The sequence below is a fragment of the Aulonocara sp. 'chitande type north' Nkhata Bay genome, linkage group LG8 (genome assembly GCF_057382095.1).
Source record: "Aulonocara sp. 'chitande type north' Nkhata Bay isolate Kocher_YH1m ecotype deep benthic linkage group LG8, A_spYH_male_GT1.1, whole genome shotgun sequence".
Taxonomy (NCBI): domain Eukaryota; kingdom Metazoa; phylum Chordata; class Actinopteri; order Cichliformes; family Cichlidae; genus Aulonocara; species Aulonocara sp. 'chitande type north' Nkhata Bay.
The window spans coordinates 14,278,020-14,302,310 of NC_141351.1; the positions used below are offsets into that span (position 1 = coordinate 14,278,020).

The window sequence follows — 24,291 nt, forward strand, 5'->3', positions numbered from 1 at the left end:
GGCATGTTTTTCTACTTAATACAGTTAATTCAAGAAAAAACCCCAGTTTATTAATCAACAGTTAGTTGCTATTCTCCCGGGTAAATTTGTCCAAGATAGTGAAACTGCTGTAAGCTCCCATGTCAGACTGACCTCAGCAATTCAATGGGTGTGTTTGGGTATGCTCAGACCTCTGCAGCCCTCTCCTCCTCTCTGCATGGCACCAACAGCTCACTTTAGTGATGTTAGGAGTGCTTTGCTGCATTGGTGAGGCGCTCTTTGAAGTTTTCTCTGGCATACTGGTGCACATATTAGAATCCCTTATTAGAAAGCACGTCTCTCCATAGTTCAGTGTGCACAGCTGGATTTGACTCCCAATTGTCTTTCTTCTGCCTGCTTTATCCGCTTTGTCTTGTCTCATGCTAGCTTTGCCGTGGCACGCCTGCAGTATGCAGAGGAACGGATGCGCTCGTCATAATCTTTTGCCTTCATCTCATAACTATAGCTTGTATCTACCCGGACAGATCCTGCACCGGCAGGCAGTAGAGTTTACTTTGTTGATAGCAAAAGATGAAGATGTGAGATTTGAAGTAAATGCCAGTTTTTCTGCACTGCGTGGTTTGTTTTTTTTATCACACTGCTCCTTGAACACCAAAGTTGATAATATTGCTGTCCCTGTTTATCTTTTTCCTGCATCACTTCCAGAAATATCCGGAAAGGAAGGTACGATCCCACCTTTCAGAGCTGATCCCAAAGCTGGGACATCATTAAACCACTGATGATTATATCACTGTATTGCCATCTGTTTTGTAAGAATCATCTGACCTTTTTCTAAGGACTCTCACTTGTATCTGTTACCTGCTTCTTTATTCTTATTTTTCCTCATTTATGATCCTTTTTTTTATTAATGTGTATTTGTATAGAAACAATGGCATAAAGCAATGCCACATACTACAGTCTTTATATAGCCTGTGCATATTGCAGTACCCATTCATAAAATATACAAACTCCTATTCACTGTGTTATCCTAGTTTGCTTCATTTTTATTTGTGCTGCGTGCCGCTTCAGAGTTGGTTGCCATTCCTAGCATATAGCTTCTGTGTTGATTTGTATCATTTCATTAATAAAAGGTTCACTTTTTATTAATGAAGTTTTTTTTTTTTTAAATATTTTGATCTTCTGTCTGCTTTAGTGATTAGTAAACAGAAAATTAATTGGCAGCTGTTTTTAAATTAGTCATTAAAGCAGTTTTTCGAGCAAAGATAAACCTTTGCTGATTGCTTCTCCTCAGTTTTTGCCTCTGTGTCATTTACATTGTAGAAAACTGAAAGGCTCGTCTTTGGCTTTTCAGTTTGGGACTCAATCTTTATCTTCTTCTCCCACCTCTTTATCTTCCTTATCCTCTCCTCGTGTTTTTTTTCTCCACCCCATTCCTCTTCTCTTTCCAGATCTAAGGGAGTTTGAGTCATATCTCTCTGCTGTCCTATCTTCCTTACACTGTGTGCAGTCCACTCTGAGGAGACAAAACAAAGATGTCTTCCATTACTGGCCCTCAGATTTTTCCTGTTTCTTATGTTGGTACTCAAGCCACCTGGAAAAATAAATCAGGAGTATGGAAGCTCTGAGGGCACTCCTACAGACCATAAAGTCTGGCTGTAGCTGTCTGAGTCACTTTTGCTGCCATCACCTCCTCCTGTTTCATTTTGCCACATCTTTGTTTCTTTTTGTCTGGGACACACACAGAAGCTTTTTTTTTTTTCTTTTCTTTTTTTCGCTTCGACAGGTCACAGCAGGTCTTCTGCTGTACTGACTGTTAAAAAGCTTCACCCCTTTAAATGATTTCACAGAAGGTAGGCCATGCACCTCGCTCAGTCTTGACTTGTTTAATGAAGCCTTGTATTAGAGAACAGTTACATATTTAACCTCGTGGAGAGCACAACCACCTCCTCTCAGAAGTGTGACTTCAGCTGTAATAGAAGTGTAAAAATATCAGGCTGCTGACATCTTGTCTGTCTAGATGAGGGTTTTGTTTTGTAGACCTTTACATTCCAGAGTAATAGCCATAATTTCTCCCCTTATGCTTCCTTTCCTAATCCTAAATCAATGCTTCTACATAATAATTGCTAATGTATGAACGTGTAGTTCCAACCTGCGAGGGATGGTGTTGGATGGCCAGCTGCACATGTATGCACCCAATGTTTCATCCCGCTGTATGATCCTGTAATCCGCATACAAACTATACTGTATGCATACATGTATGCTGAACATGGGTCCTGTTTATATATAATGTACTGACCCTTTAGACAGCAGTGACTCCCTGCCGCTCTGACTGGAAGCACAAGCCTGAAGAGAGAACAGTCTTACCGCCTGAAACTGCTTGTTTTGGATGATTTAATCAGTGAGAAGAGATGTAAATCTTTGCATCTTAGGGGAAATCTCAGCTTCTCTGAATGCTCAGAAATGTCACTGGCTCTCACTCAGGCTACGGCCGTGTGTTTTATACATGCCAGTATTAGACTTTCATACTGAAAAATGATAACGAGACAACACAGATGTCTCGCAGGATCTCCCTCAAGTCCAGAAATGTACATGAATTATTAATTTGGCTTCTGAAGGTTAGCTGATTATGCTTTGTCTCTAAATGGTTACAGGTTATATACTTCTGACTGAACAGATCCACATAATGAGCAGTATATAAGTGCATTAAAAAATTGAGTATCAGAGCGTGTCGATCAGGTTAAGAGGCTTATACTCCTGTGATTGTCACACAAAGCTGTATTTTATCATTAATAGCATTAAGAGTCGTTGGCACAGGTGCCAGAAGAAATTATCCGAGTTACACTGCCAGCCAACCTACAGGAGCGTTAAAGGAGTGTTGATACGTTGAGTTGAAGTCCATCACACAAGGGGTTCCTGCCTCCTGAAAATAACTTTAATAAATTGTTTTTGTAGACAAGAAAAAGACTTTTAACAGTATATAACGTCACACGTGCTCAATATTTGTCACCACAGGCTTCATTTAAAGGGTTAACATATCTGTTAAAATTACAGTTGGACTCTTTCACCCATAAACGCTGTAGAAACATGAAAAAATCTCTAGGACATGTCTGTCCTTGAGTGTGCTGGAAGCTCAGGTCACACCATGTTTACTGTAGCTGTGATCGCATACTGTAGTTTGACTTATTAAAAGGACTTTGGCACTACTCACTATTAAAAGCCAACATTGTCTAGTTTTAGGTAACCTGGCTCTCAGTGTAAATACTCATATTACTGTATATTAAAACCCATAATAAAACCTACCTGAACTCGAGTGACTCTGTGATCCACTGCATGAGTGTCTGCTGCTATGAATCCAGATATAATTAAACTTTTGTTGCTGATTGTTTGTGTTACATTAGATGAAGTTTACAGCTAAACAATTTTAATACAATGTTACCGACTTGCTTAATATACTGTATTAAACTGTACTGAATCTGGCTTGAAAGTATTTGATAATTTGTAAATATTTGGTTGACCATCTGTGCAACGCTGACTAACTTGCTACTTCAGTTTCATGTTCATAATTCATAATGACCCGGTTTGTTGTGACGGCTACAATATTACTAGTTTTAAAGTCTAATTACACTGATCAGCCACTTTATTAGGTACTGCTAGCACAGGGTTGGGTCTCTTTTTACCTTCAGGACTGCTTATGCTTAATTCTTTGTGGCATAGATTCAACAAGGTGCAGGAAACATTTATCACAGAGTTTGGTCTATCAACATATTGTCACACAGTTGCTGCACATCTATGATGGGAATCTCCCATTCCACCACATCCCAAAGGTGATCTGTTTGACTGAGATCTGGTGACTGTGAAGGCCATTTGAGTACAGTGAACTCATCGTCTTGTTCAAGAATCAGAATCAGAATACTTTATTCATCCCGAGGGAAATTAGGGGTTACAGCAGGCAGCACGCTAATGGCGCATGCGCACTCACAAAGAAACGTTTGAGATGATTTGAGCTTTGTGACATGATGTGTTAACCATAATCCTAACCCAGATCCGTAGCTACAAGGGAGGATGGATCCACGCTTTTATGTTGTTAATGCCAAATTATGACCCCACTGTCTGAATGTCACAGCAGAAACCCGGATTGTGGGAATCATCAGACTACAATAGTTTTCCAGTCTAGCTTCTGTTGTCCACTTCTGGTGATCCTGTGTGAATTGTAGCCTCAGTTTCTTGTTCTTAATGACAGGAGTGGCACTATGTTGCACATTCACAGACGCTCTTCTGCATACCTTGGTTGTAACAAGTGGTTATTTATAGTCTTATAGTCAGACTATTCTCTGTAAGCTCCAGAAAGTCGTCAGATGTCTGACTCGCCAGCATCCCCTTTGCCCTTCAGTTGCTTCCAGTTTGCATAAATTGACTCCTCATAATCTCCAATACCTTCAAACTCAGCATCAGGAGAGTCTGGGGCCGACCGTGCAACCTCCTCTGGTCCTAGAAAGTCCTGGAAGAACCATCCAGATCGCAATTACATTACAAAGTGCTAAAACATGCAGCCACAAAACTTCTCCCTGAATGTTCAATAAACATCAGATTGATTATACTGGATTATATTGGATAATCAATGTTTATAAGGGATTTCATTCAGCATTTCAGGCAATCTAAGCTCTTATGTGGCCAAAGAATGAGCTGTTTTTGTATGAAGCTCACCTCATCAGACAGACTGAAGTATGTTTCTGCAAATGCCAACATCTTTTTTTGCATTATTGTCTGGTTGTAGTGTTTGAAAGCTTCCTGTTAAGACAAAGATTGGTGGCATGATTATTATAGAGTGATATTCAACTTTATTCTGCAACAAACTTTTCCAATTTTCATCTTACCATCCTGGGGGTAAAGTGGTTGGACTGAAGCCCCCACTGTTGACTGTAGGCTTTATAATATAGCAGGTTCTGCTTCATGACTGGGTCCTCAGGCTCGAACAGGAAGTAGCTGTGCGCACAGGGCACGGCACTGCGTCCATCGTTCACTGTGCAGAGAATACACAGACCACAAACACTCAGAGATTCAACAGCAGAAAGTGTTGAGAAAGAATATTCAGAATCTGGGATGATGCTGAACTTACACTTATAATAGGCATACTGGAGGTAGTGGTAAACAGTGGGCACAAATTTCACTACAAAATAACCCCCAATATTCGGTGTCAGGTTTTCTTCGCACCTCAGTTTGCACCTTAATGTGTCAATGTAGGCATCTGTTGACAAGCAGAAAGAATTCAGATTACATGAAACTAGAAGTGTGCTGAAAAACAGAAGAAACACTGGATCCAGAATCATTTCTGATTCTAAAATCACAGCTTTTACATTTAGATTTATTTTTAAAGAAGATTTTAGTGTCGTTTAGATGCTCATTAGTGAGTATATTGATAATCTGGACATTTTAAAATATGACACACCAACCTGCTATGACTGCATAGAAGTCTCTGTCTGGTAAAAGTTGAGTGATCCCTTCACATTCGGCCTGACACAGGTCATATTCCTGGAAGTAGAGCCACAGAGCTTCCTCCAACTCTTGAACACCGCTGCTGTAGTCGCCCGAACCCACAAGTTTCACTCCTCTCAGAAATGACGTCTGGAAACAAAATTAGAAACCATTATCTGGCAAATTGTAAATAATCCAAGTAAAGAGTCTGTTCACTCTATTACTTATAAAAGAAAGGCCCAATACAGCACCTTCTACATCTCAAGCAGTTCAGTCTCATTGAAGTATTTCATTGTTTTCTGATTTGTATGTGTTAGCCCCAATAACACATGAATGCATAAGTTTGGGAAGCTTTATACAAATTTTGCACCCACTCGTCCTTGCAGATAACTTCAACTTGTGAGGTAGTTTCTTGCAGGATAGCGTGTCAAGATTTCATGTTTGGGTCAGGAGTCTGTGTGAGCCAACACAAAAGCTTTGGCTTGTATTTCTGGGGTTTTTTCCAAGTGGAGTTTGGATCTGCTTTGGGGCATTGAAACTGAAAACATAATGACTTTTCCATCAGGACAGTTTTTGGACTGACTCAATCAATGTAGTAAATACAGTCAGTGTTTAGTAGAACCCATTCTTTGCTTTATCTAAACAATTTCCAAACTGTTTTTGACTTAAGCAGATGTTGCTTTGCAGACTTCATACTCCTTTTTTTTTCTTTTTTCTTTTTTTTAAGAGATTGCAAGTGAGGCTTTTCCAGACTTTAAGAACAATGGCTGAGCGCTTCTCACCTCGTAGGGTCGTTCTTCGTGGTCAATGAGGTAGCCGCTCAGGTCATACTTGCTCTTGTATTCCTCCATCAACTGCTGCATTTGCTGGTCCTCAGGGTTCCTCTGGAGGAAGGTGTGGGCGCATGGTACCGCCCTCTGCAGGTCATTCAGCTGTGCACACAAATTAGTTTGGATGTTGTGAAATAGCGCACAGAGGTCTGTGGGGTTTTTTGTTTTTGTTTTGTTTTTTCTATCGCACAAACTAAAAATCACCGCAAAAATCGCTGCAGGAGTTAGAATTATTTATTTTTGTCCGACATTTGAAAGTCAACAGAGTGGAATATTTGGAGGTATATTACACATGGCTCCGTTTAAAGTTTTCTGCTCTATTGCGCGTCCAAGTGAAATCAACCTATTATTTTTCTTTAATTTGTCATTAGTCTACACGCAGAATGTATATATTGATCCAAACCAGACGGAAGTATTTAAAAAAAACATAGTAGTTTAACATATTGCAAATACCTCTAGATAAATGGGTGTGGTGAATTTATTGGAGGTTGTCTGACCTGTGAGTGAGCAAAGTGCAGGTATCTGTAGGGAGATCTTCTGCTGAAATCCTCCAGGATCTCTCGGCCGGGAGGAGGCAGCTGGAACGCGGGGAAAAGCGCCCTGCACTTCTTCTGACAGGTCGCCTTCATCATAACGTTCCAGTAGACGCGGAGATCCGGGTATCCAGCAAAAGACTCGTCGTCATGCTTGCTCGAGTTACAGTGGCTCGCGCAGTGTCTCACGCTGTCCTTCAGAAGCCGGTGCAAACGTAGGCTTAATTCCAAGTACTGGATCGATTCCGTCCAGTTTCCCGCTGCGTAATAATCCAGCGCCTTCCCGTACGCAGCGGTGAGGGGCATGAGGTCCTCTCCGGAAAAATGTCGAAAATTGTAGTTTTCATATTGTGCCTTTGTCATTAAAACAAAGGTCACACAAAGCAGTGTTACCAGCGAGTCTACTTTTGCGCATAATGTCACCATGGTGAGGTCACATCGCAGTCCTCCGTCTTCTGTCTTAATGCTTTACCGTTTACTGTGTGGTGGTGGTCTGCTGAACCGCTTAGGGGTCTGTTGGAATTCATGGATTGGGCCTTTCAGCCGCGGCTGTCTCAAGTTTCTCAATGTAGGCCCACAGCTGTCCCTATAGTCGCCGCGTGCGTAAAAGGGATTTCCAGTGCGCCCTCGGCGCCTGCCATACCCAAAAGCGTTCTGCCAAAAAAACAATCCCTTCCAGCATTGGTTATGAAATGATTGTCAATACTGAAACTGTTGTGAATGACTTATTGGCCTATAATCTGTCTAACATGTCTTATACCGATATCAATTCGAGATCATTCCGATCTTTGAAACGATCTTTTTCAAGAGAGCTGGCCAAGAGGGCAGAAGAAATTGCAACAAATACAACATCACAGTTCTAGAAAATAATGTTTGCGAGCCGAAAATACTTAATTATAATGTAGGTACGGATGCGTCATAGATCCTGTTGACTACACAGAAACATCTGAAATCACTTCCATCGATTACTCTGTGTTGTACCAAGGTGACGTTTTCATAAGTCATTCATTTTAGTTCCATTTAATGTTTTCAAATTGAAGTAATATCACGCAATAAGCAGTACATATAATCTATAGAGAGCTCGTTTTCATTTGTACAGATAAATAAAACTTCACTACACGTGACATCTTTTTTGTTTTCAAAACATAAGAGCTATATTGTTGGTGTTTCTTTGAGATTTTTTTGACAACGTAAAGGAAGTGAGCACCAGATGAGTTGGACTGATCCAGAACTTCACGGCATTAATGAAAAGCTGAAACATTTGAGGCTCTCGGGCTACTTTACGGCTCAAAGAGGCGATTCGGTTTTCCCACAGCTGTGTGCAGCGGTGCTGAGGAGTCAAAGCACACTAGAAGAACAGGCGCCGTTAATTTCAAAATAAAAAGCAAACGTTACATTTTTTAGGTATCCAGACGCACTGACAGACTTCAAAGTGGTTATATGCTGAAAAGATGACATTTTGTGCATTAGAGATAATGTTTAAGCAAAGGCCAGAATGAGGAGATTTAGAACAATTTTCAAAGCCTGTGTTTGGTTAAATTATAAACCAATGTGAGGAAAACATTCAGTGGGAAGCGATTGGAGTGATTTGTATTTCAAAAAGCACGTGATGACCGGGGACTTGTGTACTGTTATGTTTATCATTACTGTTTTTTTACTTTGTGGTTTCCCCAGTAAAACGCAGTTGAGTCATTCCTACTATTCGGTGCCATTTCAGTGTGATCACTCTTCATCAAAAAATACAAAATTTTGAATTATTTTAACATTTCATCTAAAAGAGGGATTTTCAACCTATAAGAAAAATGTATTGGTCCAGCTAAGGATATTATATTATAATATTTTTTAAAATCAAAGTCTTTACCCATGACGTGCCAAATGTCCACCCTGTTACAGGACATTCAATTTTCTATTAATAACTGTTTTGAATACACAGTTGTAGTAATATTTACATTTTCTAAAAGCTACAATGTCCCTTTTTAAAATCTGCAAGGAAATTTCATGTTACAGTGCATAGCAATAACAGGGGTGACGGTAACAGGGGGGAGATTTTATGCTAAACTTAGCCATTACTACTAGTATGATGAACAACAAGCTAGTACATGGTGACCACTAAGAACCATTTTTAACATGTTTATTAGCCATATTATAAAAATTACAAAAAAAAAATTGTTTCCACTATTAATAAGCGTAACAGGTTGGACGTGTTATGCTTTGCCACATTACAAAATCTTGCTAAAACATTGAAAAAAGGGTTGATTAAAGAGTGGTACTTACTCGTCTTCTTCTTGAAAGTTTTCCCTCCAAAATATGTTACATCCGGGAGTGTCATGTGACTAAAAGAATAATCAGGTGATGTGTTCTATGGAATTCTTATCAGAGTAACAGGGGTGACAGTTGATTCAGGGACACAACATTTTTTAAAGATTTTAAGTATTAAACATGCATTAATAATAAAAAAGAACATTTGATGAGGAACATTAGAAATAAGCCAATCCAGAAATGATGAAAAATTTAGATTTTCTTTTTTTTTTTTTAAGTTATATTTGTAACTGAAGTCGAGCAAGCATGACTGGGGACATAGTACTTTAGTGACTTGTGCTAAAATAAAAGTAATTTACTTTTAATGTATTTATCCTGTGTATATATCAATGTGTTCTATGGTAGAGGGGGGTTAAACATACAAGAAAATGGTTTAGAAATAAGCATTAGACAAGTTTTACACTAAATATACCATATTATGTCATTAGGACTCAAATGGCACCGAATAGTAAGAATGACCCAGTTACCGCTATATCTTATTTTGAAGGAGTTCATGTTTTTTTTCTTTTCTTTTCTTATTGTGGTAAGTTTGACGGAGGGGCTTGCCTCTCCCAGCTCCCACATTCCTTCCACCATGGTAAGAAAAAAAGTTTGTACAGCGAGCTGGAGGTTGTCCACGTTTACAGCATTCAGACACCGCTGCCCAGCTCCACATCTGCAGCCCGGCCCCTCTGCGCTGTGAAGAGCGCACTCCAACGCAGGGCTTAAACTGATTTATGTTTTTAATTTTTTGGCGTTTTTATTTGAAATCCATTTTAAGTTATTCTGCAAACAATGTTTTCCTTTTGCATTGCCCTTTTCCTTCTCATCTCCGGCTCTTTCGTGGAGTGTAACCCCAGTCCTGTGCTTGGAGATGTAGTCGTGGACAGATACTTCATCCCCAAAGACTGCGCCAGAGAAGTGAAAAGCGGAGATTACGTCCGCTATCACTATAACGCAACATTTATCGATGGAAAAACTTTTGATTCGAGGTGAGTCGGTCCACATTACGCTATAATTTACGTTTTTACTTCATTGTCGGCTGCAGAGGCCCTAAAAAAAATCCCCAAAATGCAAAGGCTGGCTGTAGCAGCAAAATGACATTTAGAAATGTCAAAAATACCGAGATAATGATTTACAAGTTCAAGCAAGTTTGCAGATTCCGTTAATGAGGCTCTACATGCACATTCCGCAGAGGCAGCCCTCTCTTGACCCACTTGTGACGTTCCTTTGTTTCCTTCACAGCCATCAGAAAGGAGCAGCTAAAGTCGGCCTGATCGGGGAGGGTCGGCTCATTGCGGGGATGGACAAAGGTCTGCAGGGCATGTGTGTGAATGAGCGCAGGAAAATCACCGTCCCGCCACAGCTGGCCTATGGAAACACCGGGGCGGGTGAGTGCAGAGGTCATGTGTGAACATTATTAGGCACTAATTTGCAAAGGACGTTTTTATCAATAGATTATTGATACCCATTGTAGACTTGTACAGCGCAAAAATGCCCCAACTCAACTCAACTCAATGCAACCCACAGCAGACGGGGGTAGACACATACAATAATTTGGACTGCAATATGGCTGTGGGATGATTAAAGAGTTTGCAGCTGTGAATCTAGAGAAAACAATGTACTGCATAGATGATAATGATTTGGGCTTGTTTAGTTAGATCTTTTTAAAATGTTTTTATAGCACACAAGAGAGTTTCCACTCTAACCAACAGCTCATATCCAGGATTTCAACTTGGCTCCGTAGCAGCTACTTTGTGGCTCTTCTGTTTTAGAGTGTGCATAAATAGCCTATAGTTTTCCTGGCTACCCTAGGTGGGCTGTTTGCATTTCAGATGTCATGCGTATGTGATTCAAATCTACAAACAAACTTGTGTAATCACGTTTTCACAAACTGACAGTTGTCCAGCATAGAAATGCTTTCTGGTTTCTGTAGACAGGCCTGTTGCTTCTTTAGCAGGCTTACTAACTTTCCCCCCTTAAAGACACTATTTGGCAACCCATTGTACCATTATATAGTTTCTGTGTTTATTTGTTTTGTTTTTTAAGGGTGGTTGCATAGGCAGAGACCACTCTCACTAACATTTTGAACTAGGGCCAGGAGAGGGTTATTCCTAGTAGGCTTTCAAGGGGTAAAGAGTTAAGGTGGCTTCACTGTTCTGTGGTGGTTCAGCTGCAAAAGGCCCTAAAAAATAATAAAATAAAATAAAAAATGCAAAGGCTTGCTGTAGCAGCAAAATGACATTTAGAAAAGTCAAAAATAACAGCTTGGGGGTCATACAACACTTGATAATAATAATATCATCATTAAGTGTTGAAATGCAAACTTAATGGCACTCAAAATGTATCTAAACAAGAGTTATTCTTCTGTATTTGTAGTCGTTAACGTACCGGAAACTAAATTACCAACATCCCATTTCAACTGTAATGTATCACTTACGGAAATGCATGTAAAATCAATGCTTGTGTGGATTTTGGAGCACAGTGTGAAAGCCTTAGTGACCATAAGTTATTTGTTTGTTTTGCTTCCACCCATATCTGTCGGCAGCTTCCACCTAACTGTCATCCAACCTTATTTTCAGGTGACGTTGTTCCTCCAGACGCCACCCTCGTGTTTGACATCCACCTGCTCGATCTGTGGAACACGGCCGACCTGGTTGTAACCACAACCATCACCACTCCGAAAGACTGCAAGCGCTCCGTGATGCGTACTGACTTTGTGCGTTACCATTTCAACGGCACTCTGCTCGTCGGCACAGTCTTTGACTCCAGGTGAATTCTGACTTTGGTGACCGTTTTCTGAAGAAGATAAGATGTTTATTGACTCTTTCTTCAAACCAGCATGAGTTGAATGGGACCAATATTTTTAGGCAATTTTATCCCTAAGTCTAAGTCATCAAATCTTTAATCCAAATCACAGCTCTAATTTGTCTGTGCTGTGTCATCCAGGTATGTTGTCTGTGTGAAGTTGTGTGTTTGACTTTGCGCTTGTATGAGCCCCACGCAGCTACACCAGGAAACAGACACACAACTCCCTAGTAGGTGAGGGTTGGATGATCAAGGGCATGGATGAGGGCCTGCTGGGCATGTGTGTGGGAGAGATCAGAAAAATCGTCATCCCGCCGTTCAAAGCCTACGGAGAAAAGGGATCAGGTGAGGAACTCCGAATTTCATAAAGAGATTGAAATGTTGATTCAAGAAGGGACCGATTGTGGCTGATCAATGTATTTGTGAAGGGAAATCATTTTTACAAACAGAATAAGTCAAATAATTGAGACGGTAACATTAAAGCCGAGGTAGGCAACGTGATTTTGATGCTTAAGGATGCTGCAAAATACTCTGTGAAACCAGAAGTTAAACGTTTTTTGTGGTGTATCACAAACCTTTTTATTCTTTGCAGTTTTGAATAAATCAAAGATGAATAAAAATGAAACTCTTCTTTATATCCAACCACTTGCATGTTGCAACTAGTAGATGTGACATCCAAAATTCTCCACTTTTCTGTCTGCCAGGTAACGAGATTCCCCCTCAGGCGACTCTGGTGTTCGACGTCCTGCTGGTGGACATCCACAACCCGAAGGATAACATCACTGTTGAGAACCAGGTGGTGCCGGAGTCATGCACTCGCAGGTCCGTGGTCGGAGATTACATTCGGTACCACTATAACGGCACCTTCCTGAATGGAGTCACCTTTGATACCAGGTCAGCTCATGCTCTGCTGATTTGGCTGCAGCTTAATTTTCATTTTATATGTGAAATAATACTGCTGTCGCATCACTGCCAATACAGCTTAAGGTTTAAACATAAACTTTCATTTTTGGCCTTTTTATTGTCCCCAGCTACCAGAGGAACAGCACTTACAACACCTACATTGGGATGGGGTACGTAATAATGGGGATGGATCAGGGCCTGCTGGGACTCTGCATTGGGGAGAAGAGGAAGATCACTATTCCTCCACATCTGGCTTATGGAGAGAACGGAGCAGGTGAGTCAGTGTAAAGTTTCCAAGCGTCAGGGAAGTTCTCTCCTCCAGAAAATAAAACCAACTCAAACTGACAGAAATCTTATTATGCCTTAAGGGTGTCAATGCAGAGCATAATAAAAATGTAAAATGGCAGTGTTAAGCTACTACATAATACCTAATAAATCCTATCCTGGCTTATGTATAGATTATAGTACGACACAAAAACTAGACACCAATAACAAATCACATCATTGGCTCATGGACGGTCATAGTTGATGTGCGTTTTTCGTTAAATGAAACCTCTCTATGGTCTCACCAGGTGATGTGATCCCTCCTTCTGCTGTGCTCGTCTTTGACATCCACGTCATCGACTTCCACAACCCCAACGACACTGTGGCTGTCCAGGTCATCCACAGACCCGAAGTGTGTAACGAGACCACAGAAGTGAACGACCTCGTCCGCTACCACTACAACTGCTCCCTCATGGACGGGACGCTGCTCTTTTCCTCGTGGGTCACACAAATACGCACATCCTCATCTCTTTTAACAGCGATTCAAATTTTAGATCAGCATAAGTCATCTTTTTGTTTTGTCTCCTAACTGGCCTTGTACTCAGACACAACTATGGCAGCCTTCAGGACGTCGTCCTGGGCTCAGACAAAGTGATCGACGGGCTGGATCAGGGCCTGCAGGGCATGTGTGTGGGAGAGAGGAGGGTGATAACGGTGCCACCTCACCTTGGCCATGGGGAAAGGGGAGGTGAGATTTCTGCTGTATGACTGATGCTTGTTTATGGCCATAGCACCAGTAAAAGTTGCCATCTTACAGATGTTGACAGTTGTGTTTTTAACTTTCTGCCAGCTGCTGGTGTGCCGAGCAGCGCCGTGTTGGTCTTTGACATAGAGCTGCTGAGCTTTGAGAAGGGCGTGCCGCCTGGTTACCTGTTTGTGTGGCTGGAGGACACTCCTACAGACCTGTTTGAAGCCTTGGACATAAACAAGAATGCAGAGGTGCCACAGGAGGAGGTACGTAGACAACTGTCATTTCACATAGTAGGATTTAAAAAAAGGCAGTGAGGAAAAGCAACATCAGTAGTCCAAGTAACCGTTGGATTTTTTAAAATATGTCTACTGACATCATGTCTGAGTTCCTCCTTTATAATCACATTATTATTTAACATTAGTTTAATTCATGCTTGTCAACTCTGTTCTGTTTTTTTTAGTCTGCAGGCTCACTGAACACGATATGATTTATGAAGTAGTTACTGAATTTTCTTTACGCAAACTACAGTGTTGTGAAAAAGTATTCAACCCTCTTATTGATTTCTTAGTCTTTTGCATAGTTCTCACACTAACATATTTGAGATCTATCAAACAAATTTTAGCATTAGACAAAGACGCTGCAAGTAAATAGAAAATGCCGTTTTTAAAAGTTGAACTTATTTCTTAAGGGGGAAAATGTCCACATCTACCTGATCCTACTGAAAAAGCAATTTCCTAAACCTAATAACTTTTTTCCGCCCCCGACTGCACGGACTGGCACACCTCTGTATATGGCAAGATGCAAGCAAGCCAGTTTAGCCTGCACTTACTAGGCTGTATAAGCCTGCATTTGTTTCCCACACTATACAATTAGTTACTGTTAATGTTTTATGTATCAAAATACTGATTCTTGTACTTTGTAAGATTTTTTTTTTTCTTGTGAAATCGTGATTTTTCTTAACGATAAACGACGACTCACGGAAACGTACCCAACTTACTTTACTGCCATCTGGAGGTGAGACTAAGAACAACGCTGATTTTTTTTTAAAATTGTAATTTTAAATAATTATTATTCATGTTCGATATTGTTTTCACATAGTGAAACAAGGGTTTTTCTTTGGCGTTAGAACAGGCGAGTGAACGGTGATCACTGACTAATTTGTGACTGATGGTTCTCGATCTCTGTAACTTTAGTTTGCGGAGTTCATCAAGCTGCAGGTGGCAGAGGGCAAAGGTCGCATAAAGCCCGGGCTGACCATGGAGCAGGTCGTCACCGACATGTTCCAAAACCAGGACCGAAATAAAGACGGCGTGATCACAGCCAACGAGCTAAAACTTAAAGTGGATGAGGACAAAGAGTGGGAACAGGCAAGGCACGAGGAGTTGTGATGAGGACAAAAGTGTTTGGTTCTCTCTCAGGGATAAACCTCCAACACAGTACAAAAAAAAAACGCAACAACCAACAAACAGGCAACAAGAGACTTTTTCCCCCACACGGAGTCATGGTTTAGTGGTTTCAAGTTTTGAAATGACAAAGCGCAGAAGATCTTTTTCACTATCATTTTTTGTGTGTGTTACAAATGTCTGTTTGATTGCTGTAAACAAACAAGCACCTTTATTTGTCCCTGAACACCACATTCATTAAAATGTTTGTAGAAAAACCATTTCCTTTTTTCTTACAATCTGTTGTTTCTTTCCTCACTGTGATCTCGCATCTCTGCTTTCTGCACCAGATAATAGATGTAACCTTAATGGGAATCTTTGAAACAGACAAGAAAACAGTAAAAACGTTGTTTGAAAAGCACCAGCATATGTGTTAAGACTAAAATGCACCGATTTAGTTTCAATTTCTTGCAAACTATTGTTAACAATTTAAAAATATATATTAATAAAGGAGTTATTAGACACCTAATAGAAAGAAATGCTACAGCAGGACTGATTCACAACATAAAACTGCATTTGTTGTTATTATTAGACTTACAGGGTCTTATTATTGCTTTATGATAGTTAATAAGCATAGAAAATCAAGAGGAAATCCTTTTTGTCTTTGGATTTAAGAAAAAGAATATACAGTACATTTAAATATAAACGCTTGCTAGTCCATGTACATCTTCTTATCTTTGAGCACGATATGTTTGAGAAAGCTCAACAAGCTTACTGCATTTAACATACAGCAACAGCCCGCTGTGAAGTACTGCCATAGCATAGCAGGATTAATGTGTCTGTGTCCACTGTCACAGACCCAAAACGTTTAAAACACAGAGGTAAAAGGCTGTTCGCTGCACTGTCATAGCGGCATGCTATGAAGAAACTCATGTGCACAGTATGTTTAGACTTGAACTTCAAGTACTCACAGCGTACACAAAGGTAACACGCAGTACACATAAAACACAGCTTCTTCCTAAAAAAACAAATAAATCACAGGGTAATTATTAGGATTGAAAAACAGGCTGCCTGGACTTATTTTGTAACTTTAGATGTAAAATTAAAAAAAAAAAAATTCTTATCTTTCAGGAATCATTTGAATTTTCTATATCCGCAGGGCAGCCTGCAAATAAAAACAGGATGTGCTGATAAAGCGGATCGTTTGGATCCTGTGGGTTATGGAGTTAGCACCTCAGTGGATTGGGATCTTGGGTGTTTGTAGGCTTGGTTCTTGAGTGGAGTGTTTAGTGGAGTGCATAGTCCTGCTCTGAGAATGCGGAGTCCTGTGTTATCAACTTCACCTGTCTGTGGTTTTAATGTTCTGGCAGCTCGGTGAGTTAAGCTGAGGTAACACGTGGCCAGTTAGATGCAACACTAGAAAACAGTTTGAATCGGAGCCCAGCCCGTGCCTGTGAAACCAGAACGGTACGTTTTTAAACATCTGCACCGCGTTACAGTGAACACGGGTCCAGAGAGTGATTTGATGTTCAAATATTCAGTCATGAGGTCAGTGAGGCTGTGAGATTGTCCAGCATGCGACAGGGTGAATGCAGTAAATGAGGTAATCCGTGCATTTTTCAGTCCGGATCCTTTTGTGCGTCTTACTTGTTGTCTCTCGACGAGGTAATGTACCTGAGGATGGCGTTTGGAACGTCCATCGTCTCGTCCTTCACCAGGACGATGTCGAAAGAGTTGATGTAAGACTCCTTCCTCTCCTCCACCTGAAACACCAAACAGACAAGTGAGCTTTTAAAACTGGTCCGTGTCGAAGTAACAAATCCCAGGACAGCACTACACCGGTCTGACCTGGTCGTTGAGGAAGCCAACGGTGAGGACGTTCTGGGGCTCAGAGACCCCGTCGGCCATGGTCAGATCTCCCAGTGAGTCTCCTAGCAGCAGCACGTTGGGTCGACCCCGCAGCTCTCTGAGGCCGGCTGCATGTGACAGAGCGCCTTCTCGCTTGTTAAAGGTGTGAATCAGTTGACCTTTAAAGGCTTGCAGCACCCCCTTAATAGCAAGAAATGCTGCGTTACAATAAGGTAAGTAAGCTATCACACATCTATTCAAAAGACCAATACAACAAAGATGCATGACAGCTCATGACAACAGTTACAGAGGAAGGCTGGGAAATGAATAACTTGACCAGCAAGATAGACGAACACCTTGCAAGTGTGAATTTGGACTTTTATAAAGGTATGAAATGTGCTAAAAATGCAAAACAAGAGAATTCAAGACACTTCTTCTTCTTCACTTCCTCCCACCATCGACTCACTTCAGTTTGCTTACCGGACTAATCGTTCCACAGACGATGCCATATCTCACCTGCTCCACACACCCCTGAGTCACCTGGACACTGGCAGAGGGAATTATGTTAGGATGCTGTTCGTGGACTACAGTTCAGCATTCAACACAATAATTCCCTCTAAGCTTTTCACCAAGTTGACGGATCTAGGACTCAGCTCATCACTGTGTCAGTGGATCCTCAACTTCCTCACAGACAGACCCCAATCAGTGAGGGTAGGAAAACAAGTCTCCCCCTCCATCTCACTCAGCACTGGAGTGCCTCAGGGCTGTGTTTTAAGCCCCCTGCTGTACTCACTGTACACTTATGACTGTGTTGCCACATCCGACACCACCTCCATTGTCAAGTTTGCTGACGACACTGCTGTTGTGGGCCTGATCTCCGACAACATCGAGACGGCCTACCTGGAGGAGATTAGGAACCTGGAGACCTGGTGCCAGGAGAATAACCTCCTCCTAAACATCAGCAAGACTAAGGAGCTGATTGTGGACTTCACTACAAAGCAGGCGAGGAATTACAAACCCCTCATCATCAGTGGCACGCCAGTGGAGAGAGTGGACAGTTTCCGATACCTGGGTGTCCACATCACTCAGGACCTGTCATGGTCCTGTCACATCAACACCCTGGTTAAGAAAGCCCGTCAGCGTCTCTTCTTCCTCAGAAGACTTAGAGACTTCCATCTGCCACTGAAGGTGCTCAAGAACTTCTACTCCTGCACCATCGAGAGCGTCCTGACGTCAAACATCTGCACCTGGTTTGGGAACAGCACCAAGCAGGACAGACGAGATCTGCAAAGGGTGGTGCGCTCGGCAGAACGCATCATTCAATCAGAGCTCCCTGACCTGCTGTCCATCTACACCAAGCGGTGCAAGTCCAAAGCTAGGAAGATTATGATGGACCTCTCCCATCCCAACAATGGACTCTTCTCACTGTTGAGGTCTGGGAAGCGCTTCCGCTCCCTTAAGGCCAAAACAGAGAGAATGAGGAGGAGCTTCTTCCCCCAGGCTATTCGGGCCCTGAACCAGGTGTAGGACTGGACTCTCCCAAACACGTCACTATAAGACTGGACTCTCACACACGTCACCACACGCACCACCACACATTTCCTATAATCCTATAATTCCTATAATTTATAATCCTTATCTTTATAATCTCTTCTGCTATTTGCACATTCTTTACTGTAAATTCCTAAGTTAATTTGTAAATTTTTGTAGTAAATTGTAAATATTGTAAAACTTTTCTTCTGTCATTTAATGGTCGGGCATTGTACAGCTACAAGCATTTCACCCCCATGTCATACTGTGTATGGTTGTGTGTGTGTGACAAATAAAATTTGAATTTGAATTATAGTAAATTATTGTACAACTGTAGTTTGCTTAATTGCACAGCACTGGCTGGATCCAACTTCAGCAAGCATTTAGCAAAAAGCAGAGCGAAACTTGAACATGAATGTACTGACTACACGTAACAGTTGAGAAATATGACACGTTTTTCAGTAAAAAGTAAGAAACACAGAAAGGATCCTTTCTAAAAAGCTGTAACAGTTTCTTTCTTTGTAAGGAAAATTTGTACAAAAAACAAAACAAAAACTGAAAATTCCTTTCAAAAAACTACGTGGCAGGTGGTTCAACTAACCAGGTGTGTATTGTCACACCTCTCAAACGTATCCAACTGCAAACTTACTTGCCAGTAATTCCTCGTGCGATGCTGGTTCGTCTAAACTGACTAGTTTGGCTAGAAGCTTAAAGCTTTTAAACCTGGCAAAATGATTCTTTTTTTTAAGCTTGTGATCCAAGCTTTTACATCCATTGTACTGAACCAGTCAATCAAACTACATGCAGTTCAAGGTGTTTCACAGACGACTGACAAACTGATGATGAGACTTTACAAGATGTGACAGAAGTCAGCTAACGTGCAAAAATAAGCAATTATAAGAGCATAGATTTAAGAAAATATTAATAATAAATCTTATATTTCCTGCATGCCTATTAATGCATGATGATTAATGTTTATTAGAGAAGTTAAAAGGAAAACAATGTGCGTGAAAAGCTTTTGTTAAATATAAAGACAAGTTTGTTCTTCTCAGTTAGCCGCGAATCATGTTTTGTGTTTAAAAACAAAACAAAAAAACATGGACTTGTGCACTAATATGTATGTAATATATTAGTAATTATATGACGTAAAATTACAAATGTATACAGTCATGTCCATCACATGACACGTGTGTGAGGCTGAGTGTGGTTAAACTCACAGTGTGGTCAAAGTCCATGTAGTTGGAGATGATGTGGACATTTGGATGGAAGACGTGGTTCTGTCGAATCACCTCCTCCAAGACATCACCGACCCCGGCGGAGAGGATCAGCAGAGGGACCTGGTGCTCAGCCAGATGGTCAAAAAATACTTTGTACCCTTCCCTTAAGACAGAAACACACCAAACATGACTAAATTAGACCATGAAACATGAAGAAACACCACAGAGGTTAAATAGAAATGTTTCATATAATCTTTACAGTGTTAAACATTGCTTTTGAAAGCATCTGAAACCCAAACACAGCTGATGTTACTGGTTCCCACCTCATTTTTAATAAGTATTTTCGCCTCTAAATGAATGTTTTCATTGCAGAGCAGCTGTAATGTATTAGCTTTGTTGTGACAGTGTAATAAATTGATTAGTATAGACATCACCTGCCTCGAAGAATATTTTAAATGACAAAAAGCTTCATAACTGTAAACAGAGCTGTAACTGTAAACACATTCTTCTCTGTATAAATCAGTTCTGTGTAATTTGAGCTGTGCGTACCTGAGCATGGCACTGGATTCCTTCACAGCCCGGGCCAGCATGTCTTTTCTGATCTTCTGCTGAATCAGCAGCTCGTGGACTTTTGTCCACCTTTAGAGAGCAGAATAAATACAAGATATCAACCATTTAACAACATACATCAGTGTGTATATAAATTACAATTCACTGTATATTATTCAGTATGCTCTGAGGAGGCACTGGAATCAAATGAGTTAATATCTGACACATTTATTTCTTACCACTCAACCATGAGAGGAAGTTTCTCCTCAGCACTCCGGCTAGCATCGATCTCTATGGGATAATAAGTGTTTAACAGCTCCCTCATCTACACAGAACAACAACAGAACACTCATTAATATTATATCCAATCCACATGGCAACAAACATAGTTAAAGTTAACACATTAACCCATGTGTTTGTAAAGCTCTTACCTTTTTAGTGCAGTCTTCATTAATCAGCAGCCTGTTATCCAAGATGTCTAAAAAGAAGACACAAACAAAAACCACACAGGTAAAACTTGCATTATCCATCCAGTAATTTGTATATACATACTGGAATACATCATGGGAACACTTTCAGTGTCTTTGTGCTCACTGTGAGTGGTGGGAACTCTCTTGCTGTTGTGAGCGAATCTGGTCAGTGTCATGTCAAAGTCTGAGATTACCTGTGAAAACAGCAGACACATAAATGCACAGTTACAGTAGCTCCATGTGCTTTTAGGGAATCACTGTAATTCTACCTCTGTACACCATCATACAGGATTTTAAAATCAAACAATTAAGATGTGATTGAAGTGCAGACCTTCAGCTTTTAGGTATTACATTAAGTGTTTAGGATTTACAGCCATTCTTAGACATAATTCCCCATTTTCAGTAATTGGACAATTGGCAGGTAAGCAGCTTCATGGTCAGGTGAGACCTGTTCCCTTATTATTAAAGGATCTCGAGTTGATTCCAAGTGTTGAACCAAAATAAACCTATGAGTGGAATCGCAAAAACTTTAGAGGTCTACAATCTGGTACGTTCACTTTTTAAGAAAAACTTCATAACATCTCACTAAGTCAAGAACACCTACAGCATAGTGCAAAAGTCTATGATTTTAGCAGTGAAGGCTTTTCGATCCTGTAAGACTCTTGTAGTGAGTTTGCAATCTTCACATAAGAAATCAAAACTCTTCAAATGAGCATTTACAAACGAGTGTTTGTGTGTATAACCTGCACTCAGCGCACTTACCTGCAGGTTTCCTGCACCCGCTCGCTGCATGCAGTGGATCGTTTCCTCCACTCTGCTGCGTTCCCTCATCAGCACCGAGCACTTGGCCAGCTCCGGGATCTGAACAGAAAAGATTCTGGACTTACAATTTACACTCACTATAAATTAAGCTTCTTTTATTTTGCAATGCGGACCCATTTCTACACTGAGGCATTACTCTTTAGTTCAGTGAAAAGCCAACACCCACACACAGGAGGTTATTTATGATAAAAAACAAACAAAAGAAAGAAAACTATTTATTTTGCTCCGTATAATTTCAGCCATCACATGGTAATTTTCAGAGGAGCTTCCTCACCTCAGTTTTCGTCAGCTGGTGCCAAATTGCCAGAATGGTCCGCACTGGCGTATAGATCCAGGGAACGTGATATATCTGCAAGCAGAGCCATAAGAGGTTACTTTTACCTAAAACACCTAGTGAGTTACTTTGTTTATGGTTTTGGATAAGATAAAGTGTTTAATTTCTGGAGAAGTCAATCAGTTTATAGTGTACCCAGCGTAGTGGTAAGACTATACGTCTTTGGAGTGGGAGTTGCAAGTTTGATTCCTGCCTGGGGATGTCTGCATCCAGTAAGACACCACAGACATGAGTGAGAGAGATAAATATGAAAGATATTGAAGAGGTAAAACACACATGCTATGGCAAGGGGGAGCCAGGATGACAGATATCATCACCCACTGATGAGAGAAAACTCTACAATTTTCAAAAGTTTTTTTTTAGGCCCAACTTCATAGATAGTATATAAGATACAACAACTTCAAGCCAATAGGATCGCTTCACTCCACCAGGATATACAAAGTGTTGTTCGGAGAGGTGTAGTAGTATGATAACGAAGAGTTACAAGTATCTGGGGATCCCACAGACGAAAGCTGCAACCACTAAGTACCTGCAGAGGGTCATCAGGTATGCTGCTAGGATAATAAGCTGGCCAAAGGAGGAGAGTAGAAGCCAGTGAAATCATGACCCAGAAGGTCCTGACTATCCATGCATGGTATCACCCCAAGTTGAGCACAGTGGACGGTGTATATATCTCAGACAATTAAGAGTAATGAAACAGGTCATTTGTTCCATGGGAGTAGCCTTGCAAGGTTAAGTTGTTTTGACCACATGGTACCCCTTTCGATATTTTATACTTGATGTGAATTAAGCATGCCCTCAGATTTAAACAAACAAACAAACAAATATGCTGAAAGTCAGTCCAAGGCAAAGTGTTTGATATGTGAAGCGAAAATTTCACAGCAGTTTAAACTTTGGACCATACTACCTTTAGACAACACCGAGATGATGGAGGAGGAAATGTGAGGTGGAAACACCCCTTTGTTCTTAGTCATGCTTCCCACCATCATAGCGCTATTTACTAAACATTGTATTGGAAAGTTGTCATTCGGGCTTATTCATAACAAGCGAACAGTGGCTGCAAGCTGATTTAACCGAGCAGCCCTCAGTTTTAGTAGTCGATAAAACTCCTGTTTTCCTTTCAAGCAGCTCATACACCTTATGTACCTATTTTCTTTCAAAATAAAAGCATAAATTGGGTCTAAATATTGGTTTCCAAACTGCACTTCAGACTGTGGTTACAGCTCATAACCAGCCTGCTGACAATGCCGTACAAATATGAGCTGCATCTGAATGAATAGACTTCTTTTATGCTGCCAGCAAAAACAGGTTATCATAACACAACCGGTTAAACTTTAACAGCCGATTCAGCGACTACCGACGCGATTACGTAACCGCTGACAGTTACAACTTACCATCTTCTCACGGAGAGCTCAGGCGTCAGCGACGTTTTATCGACTATTCAGAGGGACCGTTAAGAGCACATTGTGTTAAAAACGTCTGAATATCTATGTGAAAATATTTCAAAATCAAATTATATGCAGTTTACACTCCGCTGCTGCTTTCAATTGTTTACATTTCTGCTTGTCACAGACATAGAGCTCCCCCGCGTCTACGCCACACTAACCATGGTTCCGACATGCATTTGTTCCTACTTGATGGTGAGGATATACTGAGGGAGCTGTCACAGTACTAGAATTTCACTAGACGAATATCGAGGCCAAGTTATTAATGGTAGAGATACTGTGACGATAGAAGAAAAAATCCTTATATTTTGCTAGGAAAATGGGAAACATATTAGCGATTTATTTATTGAACCATCTGCTGTCTTAGTCAAGCTTTTCTGTAATTTCTTTAAGCAGACATCTGTTGTTTGCCAAGTTATCTGCTATGTGCAGACACATAATTTTTCATCCACTGACTTAGGAACGTTTTTCATAGATCACAGATTCATAGATCATAAATACCATTCCTCTGGAAATGGTCAGGTTCGAGAGCTGGACGGAAGAAGAGTAAAAAAATAAATATAAATTAAAAAAATCAGCCAGCGGCCAGAGAAAATTTCTTCTGAAGGACCTGAGAAGCAAAATATAAAGAAATGAGGGGTGCCTCAAGACTTTTGCTTTACATTTTAAAAAGGTGCAAAATTCTACAATCAAAGTACTTTGATCGCAGGGACTGGATATTAAGAGTTCCTGAAGTGTAAATATAGTTCACTTATAAGAAAAAAAGACTTGAAAGTACATGACAAGTATTTGAGCACTCTTCCATATTTAGAACATTTGGAGATCTTCAGAATAAAAGTGTGCTGTTTTTAGACAT

At 40.7% G+C, this 24,291-nt stretch overlaps 4 protein-coding genes across 9 annotated transcripts in view; 2 read left to right on the forward strand and 2 right to left on the reverse strand.

Annotated features, from left to right (window-relative positions):
* Window positions 1–9,231, forward strand: part of adam11 (ADAM metallopeptidase domain 11) — a 34,968-nt gene extending 25,737 nt beyond the window's left edge. Inside the window, exons 25-26 of one of the 3 annotated variants that reach the window (XM_086303714.1) lie at window positions 685–702; window positions 1,428–9,231. In XM_086303714.1, the coding sequence (XP_086159840.1) occupies window positions 685–702; window positions 1,428–1,582 (173 nt within the window). In that variant the 3' untranslated portion in view covers window positions 1,583–9,231. Of the gene's footprint in view, window positions 1–684 lie in introns of all 3 variants that reach the window. The other 2 variants (XM_086303717.1, XM_086303716.1) reach the window with 2 other exon arrangements.
* Window positions 1,354–13,091, reverse strand: LOC147323395 (cartilage-associated protein-like). 2 transcript variants are annotated; one of them, XM_086303720.1, is made up of 7 exons: window positions 6,779–13,091; window positions 6,234–6,383; window positions 5,430–5,601; window positions 5,096–5,224; window positions 4,854–4,999; window positions 4,684–4,767; window positions 1,354–4,477 (listed from the first exon to the last, which is right to left on the reverse strand). In XM_086303720.1, exons 1-7 carry the CDS (start codon window positions 7,238–7,240, stop codon window positions 4,331–4,333), a joined length of 1,290 nt encoding a protein of 429 aa, XP_086159846.1. In that variant the 5' UTR covers window positions 7,241–13,091; the 3' UTR covers window positions 1,354–4,330. The 2 variants fall into 2 exon arrangements, with proteins under 2 accessions (XP_086159846.1, XP_086159845.1); XM_086303719.1 differs by having other exon boundaries at window positions 4,854–5,224.
* On the forward strand, window positions 9,753–15,501 carry fkbp10b (FKBP prolyl isomerase 10b). Its single transcript, XM_086303718.1, has 10 exons — window positions 9,753–10,104; window positions 10,358–10,503; window positions 11,695–11,884; window positions 12,120–12,265; window positions 12,625–12,814; window positions 12,952–13,097; window positions 13,396–13,585; window positions 13,693–13,835; window positions 13,938–14,101; window positions 15,032–15,501. The coding sequence occupies exons 1-10, from the start codon at window positions 9,908–9,910 to the stop codon at window positions 15,224–15,226; spliced, it is 1,707 nt and encodes a 568-aa protein (XP_086159844.1). The 5' UTR covers window positions 9,753–9,907; the 3' UTR covers window positions 15,227–15,501.
* On the reverse strand, window positions 13,398–23,590 carry LOC147323397 (7-methylguanosine phosphate-specific 5'-nucleotidase-like). 3 transcript variants are annotated; one of them, XM_086303723.1, is made up of 12 exons: window positions 23,385–23,590; window positions 21,931–22,005; window positions 21,597–21,695; window positions 20,959–21,028; window positions 20,796–20,842; window positions 20,604–20,689; window positions 20,365–20,454; window positions 19,816–19,978; window positions 17,069–17,269; window positions 16,895–16,983; window positions 16,192–16,238; window positions 13,398–15,596 (listed from the first exon to the last, which is right to left on the reverse strand). In XM_086303723.1, the coding sequence occupies exons 1-12, from the start codon at window positions 23,385–23,387 to the stop codon at window positions 15,586–15,588; spliced, it is 981 nt and encodes a 326-aa protein (XP_086159849.1). In that variant the 5' UTR covers window positions 23,388–23,590; the 3' UTR covers window positions 13,398–15,585. The 3 variants fall into 3 exon arrangements, with proteins under 3 accessions (XP_086159849.1, XP_086159848.1, XP_086159847.1); XM_086303722.1 differs by having other exon boundaries at window positions 16,868–16,983; XM_086303721.1 differs by having other exon boundaries at window positions 13,398–16,238.
* Window positions 23,591–24,291: the final 701 nt, after the last annotated feature.